The sequence below is a fragment of the Trichosurus vulpecula genome, chromosome 7 (genome assembly GCF_011100635.1).
Source record: "Trichosurus vulpecula isolate mTriVul1 chromosome 7, mTriVul1.pri, whole genome shotgun sequence".
Lineage (NCBI taxonomy): Eukaryota > Metazoa > Chordata > Mammalia > Diprotodontia > Phalangeridae > Trichosurus > Trichosurus vulpecula.
In genome coordinates, this window is record NC_050579.1 from 60365487 (window position 1) to 60377350 (window position 11864).

The 11864-nt window shown below is 43.0% G+C and overlaps 1 protein-coding gene across 1 annotated transcript in view; it reads right to left on the minus strand.

Moving 5' to 3' along the window:
- Positions 1–11572, minus strand: part of SLC6A17 (solute carrier family 6 member 17) — a 37484-nt gene extending 25912 nt beyond the window's left edge. The window contains exons 1-3 of the mRNA XM_036769363.1: positions 11285–11572; positions 4292–4449; positions 786–912 (exon numbers count right to left, since the gene is read on the minus strand). Of these exons, the coding sequence (XP_036625258.1) occupies positions 786–912; positions 4292–4449; positions 11285–11570 (571 nt within the window). The 5' untranslated portion in view covers positions 11571–11572. The remainder of the gene's footprint in view (positions 1–785; positions 913–4291; positions 4450–11284) is intronic.
- Positions 11573–11864: the final 292 nt, after the last annotated feature.

Consider the following 11864-nt stretch of genomic DNA (forward strand, 5'->3'; position numbering starts at 1 on the left):
ATTTTCCCTTCTGGTTTTTTTTTCCTCTATTGTAAAATGGGGAGGCAGTATGGTGTCTGGGTTCAAGAGCTAGCCTCAAAGCCAGGCAGACCACCAACATGTTATAACTGTGGGACTATGGATCAGTGAGTCATTTATTTAACTCCTCAGTGCTCTGGGCAAACTGCCTAAGACTATAAAGAGTACAGAGTGCACACGTGCCTTGAGGGGGAGGGTGGGGTTTCTTTACCTGGAAATACCACAAAAATTGAAGGTCCTGATCCTAGTCCTATCCCTAAAATGGGACTGGTCAATCCTGACCACTTGCTCATAGGAGGAACATGAGGACCAAATGGGACCAGAGATGTTGAGGTAACATATAAGATGGAGGCAGTAGATTGTAATAATAATAATCCCTATTAGCTAACTTTGCCTTTTCCCCTTTGTCTTCCCATTGAATGTATTGCTGATTTCCTCTCCATTTTATAAACAGGACAACTGAGTCTCAGGGAAGTTAGCCGACTTGCTGACAGTGGCATTTTGATCTAATGGTACAGGTGGGATGAGACTCACTATTTCAGATCTCCAACCTGTTCCCTTAGTTTACGAGGAGCTCTTGTTCTTTGGAAATTTCTTTAGTCAGAAAGGGCCCCCCCTTTTACCCCAGGCAATGAGCTACAAAGATCTATTCTAGACTACACGTGTGTTATGGTTGATAGGCAGGTGATGGCAGACCAGGGTCAGTGTACCAATGGTGCTGTGGCTTTTATCTCCAAGCCTCTCAGCCTAGGCTCCCAGAGACTCACCTACAGTAGTTCCATTCCTAATGACAGGACACTCACTCCAGGGCAACGGATACTGGAAGGATTTGAAGAAATAAAATATACTCCAGGCGATGATCACATTGTAATACAACCCAACAAAGATGCAGACCTGGAAAAAAGACAGATGGATGGAGAACCCTGTGAAGACAGGAACTGCCTCTCTCTGGCATTCTCCAGAGAGCTCTGGTTGGGATACCATAATTAGTGACACTGTCCTTGAACTGGTACCAGCCCTGACCTTTTCAATACCACCTACAATATCCCTGAAGAATCTTTCAGTGACAACAATATTGTCCCTACTTCACAGATGAGTAAACTGAGGCCCCAAAAAGGCCTGCCCAAGGGCTCAAGCCTTATACAAAAACCAAGGAATCTGGAGTCATAAGATTTGTCCTCAATGGATTTATTTTATCTAATCTCCACTGGACTTTTACCTCAGGGAGGTCATTCTTTTACTCCTCCCTAATTGACTCCCTGTCTCACTCCCCATAAAAGTTGGTCCAAATCTTCTCTTTTCTCATCTTCCACACCTCCTTCTGTCAGCTGACTTCACATCTTATTGAGAAAATCAAACCCATACGCCATGAGTTCCTTCTTTTCTCCTTCTTTAACATCTCAAGAACCCTTTGACATCAGTCTCCACTTTCTCCTTTATTCCTGTCTTTGTCAAGATCAACCCCTTCTACCTGTTGATTCCATCCCCTACCCTTTTTCCCAGCAGATTGCTCCCACAATTGCCCCTTTTCTCTCTCATCATCAATCAAAATTTACTGGTTTCTTTCCTCCTGCCTAAAAATATGCCCACATCCTCCTTTACCAACATCCTTTAAAAAAAAACCCTCACAAGAAACTACTATACCTTCAAGAGGGTAGTTATGGCTCAGTGGATAGAATGCTGGGCCTGAAATCAGGAAGAGCTGAGTTCAAATCTGGTCTCAAGCATTTACTGTGTGACTCTGGGCAAATTACTTAACCTGTTTGCCCCAGTTTCCTCAATTGTAAAATTGAGTAATAGCACCTACATCCCACGATTGTTGCATCAAATGAGATAATATTTGTAAAGCTCTTAGCACGGAGCCTGGCACACAGAAGACACTTAATAATTGTTCGATCCCTCAAGCTATCATCCTATATCACCCTTCCCTTTCTCAGCCACACTCCTAGAAAAAGTCTTTTACACTCAATGCTTCCACTTCCTTTCCTCTCTCTTGCTTCTTGACCTTACGAAATCGGGCTCCTAGCCTCACCACTCAACTGAAATTACTCTCTCCAAAGCTGCCAATGATCTCATTAACAGCCAAGTCTGATGGCCTTCTCTCAGCCTTCATCCTTTTCCACTTCTCTGCAGCATCTAACACTGTAGACCATCCTCTCCTTCTAGATATTCTCTCCTTTCCTCTCCTAGATGCTCTCTCCTCTCCTCCTTCTGGATGCTCTCTCCTCTCCAGGTTTTCGTGAAATTACCACCTCCTGATTCTTTCCCTACCTGTCTGACCACTCCTTCTCAATCTTCTTTGCTAGATCTTTATCTAAGTCACACCCATTAACTATGGCTGTCTCCCAAAGCTTTGTCCTGGGCTCTCTTCTCTATTTCTTCTACACTATCTCAATTGGGGATCTTATTCACTCCCATGGGTTTAACTAGCATCTCTGTGCAGATCTATATATCTAGCCCTTAATTTCTCTCCACTCTAGTCTTGAATCGATAACTGACTCTTGGATATCTTGAATTAGAAGTCCTAGAGGCACCCCTAACTTAACATGTCCAACAAAACCCTTGGTTTATGTTCCCAAACCCTTCTCTCTTTCTAAGTTTCCTACTACCACAAAGGGCAACACTATCCTCTCTATTTTGTTGTTATTCAGTCATGTCTGACTCTTCCTAACCCCATCTGGAGTTTTCTTAGCTGAGATACTGGAGTGGTTTGCCATTTCCTTCTCCAGATCATTTTAGAGATGAGGAAACTGAGGCAAATTAAGTGACTTGCTCAGGGTCACATAAGTAAGTGTCTGAGGCAGGATTTGAATTCAAGTCTTCCTGGTTCCAGACTGGGCACTCTATCCACTGCACCACCTAGCAGCCCCTATCCTCCCTGTTACCCAAGCTTATCATTCCATATATTCAATCTGTGGTCAAATCTTATAGCTTTTACCTTTATGATATCTCTCATATATATATATTATATATGTATATATATATATATATATATATATATATATATATATATATATATATCCCCTTATTCTCACTCACATAGTCACTGCCTTTGCACAAACCCTTATCATCTCTCATCTGAATTATTGCAATACCCATCTGGGTCCCCACTCCAATCCATCCTCCACTCAACTACCAAAGTCATCTTTCTAAAGCTCAATTCTGACCATGTCATCCGAATTTACAATAAACTCCAGTGGTTTTCTGGTACTTCTTTGATCAAATATGAAATCCTCTGTCGGCCATTAAAACCCTCTATAATCTACTTAACCCCCTCCTGTTCTTACAGTCTTCTTGCACTTTTCTCTATAATCCAGCCAAGCTGGTCTCTTTGCTGTTCCTCCCACATGACATGACTCTGTCTCCCAACTTGGTACACTTGTGATGGCTGCCCCCATGCCTGGAATCCTCTCCCTCCTCAATCCCTCCTTTCTGGCTCCTCTGGCTTCTCTAAGACTCAGTCCACATCCTACCTTCTGTGGAAGTCCTTTACCATTCCTTCCTTTAGCTCGATCCTTATTAAGGTTACCCCCATCTACTCTGCTCACATTTTGTATATATCCATTTATGTCAGCATCTCCCCAGAATGTAAGCTTGTTGGGGTCAGAAATTGTTTTTGCTTTCTCTTTCTATCCCTAGTCCTTAGCACAGCACCTGGTACATAATAAGTAATTAATAAATGCTTGTCAGTTGATTAATTGATAGCCACCATCATTCTTGCCAATTTGTCTATATCACGTAGTCCCTCTTGATGAGAACTCCCTGTCTTTGTTTCAAAGAACTATTCTGAGCCACCCACTAAGCTGAGATCCACATAAAGGATGTCTCCAGTTCTCAGCTCACGTGCAAATGACTGATGAACCTTGGGGGCTGAATGACTAATCAGATCTCTCGATTTTTGCCCACTCCTCCAAGTAAAAACAACATATTTCTTTTTTACACAAGGGAGGTGATGAAATGATAAGCCAGATGGAACGTGTTCCCCCTAGATTCCTAGAAAATAAAAGTCAGTTTTTCAGGATGGGGCAGAAAGATCTAGCTGAGTGGTCGCTAGGGATATCAATTGGCTAGACTCAAGCCTTTATTCAGCTATTGGTCCTTCTGGCATGAGAACCTTGATGGAACTTCTGTGACCTCACTTCTGGACTCCAAGAACTGCTCTTTTTCCTTCTGGGCTCAGGAGATGGTCTTGATCACTTCCTCCTCCCTTCCACTCATCCTCATCATTCTCTTCCCTCTTTCTTCTCCCCTTACCCTCCTCCCCGTAACTCACAATGCAACTGGAGAAGCCAATGCCACCAAGCCGAGGGCATACATAGTGCCATACTCCAATGCTGCCCCGGCGTATCCTCTGGCCCACAGCCAGTTCTAAGAAGAAGAGTGGGATCCCAATGATGATCAGCAGCACCAGGTAGGGCACGAGGTAAGCACCTGCATGGAGAGAGAAGAGGCATCGGGGAGTTTAGGTTAGTGAGGCAGAGGTGAAGTGAGATAGAAAGTACACTTGGCAGAAAAGATCAAGGACTGGCAACCCCACTCTCAGAGATTCATTTGGCTCCCTGATTTTCCTAGAACTCAATGAGTCTTTCTTCTGCTCTCTATTACTATCCTGCTCCCTGGGATTCCTTCCATGCTACCTTAGCGAGAGATAAAGCAGTAGAATTGTAGAATTAGGAAGGCAATGGTTGTAGCCGAAAGCCCATCCAGGGGTATCATCAGACTCACTCACTGTCTGAGGCTTTGTGGAGGCTGTTTATAAATGAAAAGGTAGACTAGACTTCTGGGCTGGTAAATCCCCAGACTGGCCCTTACACCCTGATGGCAGAACTGGATGCCTGATAGTCTGGGCATCGAGAGCCAGGTAAGACCTCATTGTGACAAAACAGTGAAGGTCTGAGGAGTCCATTTTCTTCAGTAGATCTCTCTGTGTGTCTGTCTTTGGGTTCCCTTGAGTTGTGTGTATCCCTCGGTGCACTGGGCTATACTATACTGACTCCTCTTTTCGGTCTCAGGTAAAGAATGTGTCAAATGGCTGGGCAGTGAGAACTTTATCTCACAGGATCTTGATGCCATCTTCTCTATTCCTTGGGGGCATGCCCATGTTACAGTCTGTGGAAACTTGGCAGTCAGTGGATCCAGGACCATGACATCCGATATGCATATACTTTGTCTCTACTATACCTGCTTCTTTCTCCAAGGAAATTCCTAACCTGGAAGGCTTCAGTACTAAATTCATGTGCATCTCAACATCTCAACAAGGCAAACCAGTCTCAGAGAAAAAAATGAATTTTTTCACATGCCAACCCAAACGTGGTGCACAGTCTGCATTGAATGAGAGGTAGACTAGCGTAGTCATAGTAATAAAAGTAATAGCTGGCATTTATTTAAAGTTTTCAAGGTGTCTTACATATATCATCTCACTTAATCCTCACAACTAGCCTGGGAGGTAGATGTACTATTATCCCCATTTTACAAATGAGGGAACTGAGGCACACAGACAGATTAAGTGACTTACCCAGGGTCACACAGCTAATCAATATCTGAGGATGGATTTGAACTCAGGTCTCCTTGCCTTCGAGACTAGTGTTCTATCTACTGGGCTGCCTAATAATGGCCAGAGCCCTAGACTCAGAAGTTAGGAGATTTGGTTTTCAATCCCACTTCTGCCATTCACTATTCGGAGAAGATACTTATGCTTTTTCAAAACCTCAGTTTCTTCATCTGTAATAATAGCAGTACTGCCTGCTTGACAAGGTTGGAGTGAAAAGAATTTTGCAAACTTGAAAGCACTATAGAACTGTCAACTTTTAAATAAAATGCTTTGAAAACTGCCAAGTATTATGTGAGCCTAAGTTGATATCCTCCCAGGCTAACTAACCCACACAGTAGAGCATCCCTGGCAGATCCACTCCGTCACCTACAAGGATAAATGCCCGGGCACCAGGCTAGATCCTCCTAGCACTACCTTTATCACGTGGGCATTAAGTGCTGACACAGCACATTGGGCAGCTCCGGGAAAGCAGAGGCTGGAATCTTTCCCGAGAGTGAAGGCCCTGAATAGAAACACCATTAATCTACGACTAATTGGGGAATGTGGAGAGAAATTAGCAGCACAGGAAGCATAACCAGGATGACCATAAAGGATGAACCAGATCTTGCCAGAGATTCCAGCTGATGAATTAATCGCACCGCCTAGGGCATCATTTCAGACACATTCCCGATTCTAAGTGACAGGGCGTTTAGCAGGAGAATTAAAACCATGTTTGGACACGGGCGAGTACCCTCAGCAGAGAGATGTGCCAACATTGGCCTCTGCTGCAGTAAATACACCCTCATCCTATGACTGGTCAAAAGCATTAGCTGTCCTCTCTGCTTGTCACAACACAACACAAGCTGCCAGGACACCCGAACCAGGCCAAGCCTTCAGGCACCATCTCGTCTTGTGCTTTTCTGCCCCATGTATTAGACAGAGACAAATCCACCATCACCCTCACCAAGCAGCCTATGATCCCACCCTGTGGGCACCTTCCTGGGTACTGGGGGAGAAATACCAATGAAAGATAAGAAATGGTCTCTGCTCTTAAGGGTTTAAAGAATAGGTACCAAGGAACAGATCTGCAGTGGTACATTAACACAATGTGCAAGGAGCACATATTTATAGAATGAGTGAATACATGTATACTGCTGAGGGGACACGGAGCAAATAAGTGCTATTTCCTCTAGTACAATATGAGATCCTTGAGAGAGATGACTTTTTTGCTTTTCTATTTGTAACCCCAGTGTTTTCCACATGGTAAGTGCCTATTTTTTCATTCATTCATTCCCTCATTCATTCATTCACTCACTCACTCATTCATTCATTCACTCATTCATTGATTCATACATACTTACATTCACAGCCTAATAGATTTTATTAGGGAAGGCTTCCTAGAGGAAGCCAATTCACAGAGCTTTCACCATTATGTGCCTTTTTCATTAAATACTAACCCTCTCCCCCAAACCTTGATAATGATTAAGAGGAAGGTGATGCAGGGACAGACAGTTAAACTTGGAATTTGGAAGACCTGAGTTTGAATACCACTTTGCTAGCTGTGTGACTCAAGGCAAATTATTTAGCCATTCTGGCCCTCACTTTAGGGCAGCTAGGTGGCCCAGTGGATAGACCACTGGGCTTGAAATCAGGAAGACTCATCTTAATGAGTTCAAATCCAGCCTCAGACACTTACTTGCTGTGTGACCCAGGATGAGTCACTTACCCCTGTTTGCTTTAGTTTCCTCCTCTATAAAATGAACTGGAGAAGAAAATGGCAATCCACTCCAGTATCTTTGCCTTGAAAACCTCAAATGAAGTCTAGGAGAGTCCATATGACTAAACAATGGGACTCTCTTTACAAGCTATTCTACCCCTGGGCAAGACATTTAAGGTTTCTAAGTCTCAGTTTCCTTAACTGAAAAAAAAAAGTGTTAATAATAGCTCCTACCTCACAGACTTGTTATGAGGATCCAATGACATTATGTATGTAAAACACTTTGCCCATCTTAAAGCACTCTATATAAAATATGTAAAACATCAGCAGTTATGATGGTCCCCTCAACTCGTCACCAAGAAGAAATGCCACCAGCAAAAAGTATGATCCTGAAACTAAAGAGGACTGGCCGCTTAAACCTCTGGGTTCTGTTCACAAGCTATTTCCAAGGCTGGTTCTGTGTGGGAGGTGGAAGGGGGGTGGGGCACTGAAACATTAACTGAAGGAAGGGATTGTAGCCTCTTTATGCTTTGATTTCTCCAATGAAAGGTTGCATTCAAAAGTTCCTCTAACAAAAAGACTTGTGAGAGTGAGTGAGTGAGTGTATGTGTGTGTGTGTGTGTCGTGTGGGGAGTAGCAGCTTTTAACAGAGATCAGGAAAAGTGGGGATATTCTGATTAATCACATGGCCCTTTCATTTCAACCCTTGCTGAAAATCTTTTGAAAGTGTGTTTGTTTTTTAAGGCAGGAGAGGGAGTATAAAGTGGATTTTCTTCTTTTTCAAAAAAAAAAATTTGGTGTATTTTCATTGACTAAAATAAACTAAATTAGAAAAAAGAAAATCTCTGCTTTTTTTCTTAAAGAAATTTCATTTGTACACTTTCCTTCTATAATAAATATAGTTTGTGTTTTGCTGTTGTTTTACCAGACCTGTGATTTCATCAGCATACGGAGCTTGCAGTAATGAACTCTCTTAATTTCCTTCTTAATTTTTGGTCTTAGAGAGTTGTTGGAAGCAGTGAGAGATGAGGTGACTTGCCCAGAGTCGCACAGCCAGTATGATCAGAAGCTGATATTGAACCCAGATCCTCCTGATTGAGGTCAGCCCTGTATTCCCCATGCCATGCAGCCAAGTTAAAGCACACTGGACAGAATGAGATCCTTCTTTGTTGACTGAGAACCTTGCAGTATACCTTGGAGTCATCACCTTTGAACAGCAATGATGTTCCTTCAAGGTCTGATTCCGAAGATGTTTCCCCATTGTCTTCCCTGATTTCATCCACCCCTCTTTCCTCCCAAAAATTAAAAAAAAAAATTCTGGAAATGATCTAGCACTCCTTTGTATTCTCACGATATTTTGCGCCTCTTTTATTGAACCTTCTCATTTTACCTTGAATTATAGTTGTTAATCCAGCTTGTACTGCTTCACAAGAGCCAACTGTTAAATTTTCTGCGTGAGCATTTACACCTCAGAAATTGGCAAATGCTACAGATCTGGACTTAATTTGTTATTCTGTTGATTTCTAGACTTAAAATGATGGATAAAATGTTAATAATTCAGATTAAATTTAGAAGTGTGTCCTGAATACCATCCTTCTTCCTCCCTCACCCAGAGAGAATTCATTGTTAAACATTTACCAGCACATCCCTGAATAATAAGACATTTACTTAGCACTTTAAGGTTTACAAAATACTTAGCTTATCTCCACTACTATAATATAAACCACCAGACGGTGGGAACAATGTCTTTCTCTTTCTAAATCCTTCCCTCTCCCGTCGGCAGGTAGTGTAGCAGTTCACAATTAAGAGTCAATAAATATTTGTTCAATGAACATATAGGACCATAGGAATAAATATAGAAGAGAGAGACTTCCTAGGAAAATGGAGTAGCACTGTGGGTTTGTAGAAAAAGTGGCAGAGTTGAAATAAGGAGACCTTGGTTCAAGCCTCAGTTAAAATACTGAAAAGTTGAGTAGCTATGGACAAGTCACTTAACCCTTTCTGAACCTCAGGAACCTCATCTGTAAAACGGGTATAAACATATTTGTACTACTAACCTCATGTTGTGCGAAAAAAGACCCCTTGTGGGTGGTTATTATAGTCTAAGCCTAGGACATACCTGGGAGCTGATATTGAAACAAAGCTTTGGTTCCAGCTTTTTCTCTTGCCATGTATCTCTTTTTCACAGAAACGAAGGGCAGGAAAAAAAATCCCAAGGTTTCACTGGAATAACCATATCCTCAAACCACAGAGTGACAACTCTCCTGCCAAAATCCTTCCTCATCCTTATAAGTTCTTTAAGCTCTGGGTCTGGAGTTGGAAAGATATCGATGTGACCCTGAGCATGTCACTGAACCTCTGGTTGTCTCAGTTTCCTCATCTGTAAATTTAGGATAATAATAGCATCTACTTTCCAGGGCTGTGAAGATCAAATGAGATAATAATTTGTGAAGTGCTTAGCCCCGTGATTGACACCTAGGAAGTACTAATTAAATATAAGCTGCTCTTAGCATCGATATTATTATTTTGCTTTTTTAATACCCTAGAGCTAGGGCTACACTTGTGTTAGCCCACACCCTCTCTTGTTGTTAAATGAAGGGTCAGCATTTACACCTTGGAAATCTGCAAACTCTATATATCAAGGCTTGATTTATTGTTTTGCTGATTTTCTAGACTTCAGAAAGGGAGGAAGAGAATATTAACACAGATTAAATTTAGGAGTGTGTCCTGCATATGTTTTCCCTTGGAGTGACAGTTTAAGCAGCACACCCTAGGCTAGAGCAGTCTATTTAAATAAACCAGCAAGCATTTATTAAGTATCTATTACATGCAAGAGGAGGGAGCTAGGCACACAGCAGTTAGAATACCGGGCATCAGGAAGACCTGAGTGCAAATCTGTCTTCAGACACTTCTAGCTGTGACCCTGGGCAAATCTCTTAACCCTATTTGCCTCAGTTTGCTCAACCATAAAATAAGGTGGAGAAGGAAATGGCAAACCAGTTCAGTATCTTTGCCAAGAAAACCCCAAAAGGGGTCACAAAGAGCTGGCCATAACTGAAAACAAGTAAACACACACACACACAAACACACACACACACACACACACACACACACATATGCAAAACCGGAGCAGAAAAAGATAAAAATGAAGCCATTTCTGCCCTCAGGAATCTTACACAGTCTAGTAAGGAGAGGGATACAATATGTACACAGCTAAGTATAATTCAAGGTCAATTGAGGAGGGAAAGAGCACGGACCAGTGGGATAGAGGAAATCAAGCTGGGCTCTATGGTGAAGATGGCACTTGGGCCTTGAAGACAAAAATTCTGGGAAGTAGAGATGAGGAAGAAATATATTTCAGGCATGAGGAATAGCTTGTCCAACTGCACAGAGGTGGGACATAATGTGTCAAGATCAGAAAACAGATTGAATATAGGGAAGTAATATGAAATATAGTGGAAAAGACAGATGGGAACTAGGCTATAGAGGGCTTTAAAAGCCAAGCTAAGGAGTTTTTATTTTCTCCTAGAGGCAATTGAAGTAGAGGGGAAGACAACTAGGTGTCTGAGGGCAGAGTAGTGACAAGGCCAGACCTGGGCTTTAGGAAGATGATTTAGGCAGCTGTGTGGAAGGTGAATCAAACAGGAAAGTGTGGGAGTAGGAAGACCAATTAGGACCAATTAGGAGGCTTAAAAGGAGCCCTTAAAAGGTAATTAGGACCTAGACTGGGTTGGTGTGGAGAGTGAAAAGAAAGGGATGGATATACAGGGGAAGTCAAGACTTGGAACTGGATATGGGGGTTGAGGGAGAGGGAGAGCGTTGAGCCAAGGATAATTCTGAAGTCATCTGAATGAGGAGAAAGATGGGGGTGCTTTCTAGGAAAATACGGAGGAGGGAAGGGCTTAAGGAACAAGATGCTGATGTCCAGGTTGAACATGTCAAGTCTGAGCAGTTTTCTGCCCTTTGAACAGCAGCAATAATTTAAAGCCACCCCCTCTACCCCCAAGACTGCCTCTTACCTCCGCCATTTTTCTGGCATAAGTATGGAAATCTCCAGACATTGCCCAGGCCCACCGAGAAGCCAATCTGTGCCAGGATGTACTGTAGTTTACTGTTCCAAGCAGGCCGATCCTCAGCCTCCAGGTCTTCCTCCACATCCTTCTGTTTGTCCTGGGTCTCTCCGGCCATATTCAGGACACTGTGCTTATAGTCCACTGGCTCCTCATGAGCCAGCAGGTCAGCCACAGACTCAGTGACATGCTCATTACTGTGCTCCCGCTGCGTGACTTTGCTGTTCTTCGGCATTGGTGACCCCCAAGGGCCCCAAGGCCCCCACCCCTGAGCTTACAGAGAAGGTGGGCTGGGAGCCACCTTCAGCTTTTTCTCATCCAGGGAACCTGCAAAACAAAGGAATGACAGATGGAAAGGAATTAGACCAGGGTCCCTGAAGAAGAGTCTGAGGAGCTAAAGGATTTACCCCATGGTATCCATTTGGTGGATTGACCACGATCAAGGCTGAATCCCAGACTGACTGCTGTTAGCTACCCAGCAGAGGGGTACTGCTAGCCTACCTGCTCTCCTCATCAGCTGGGGTGTGCT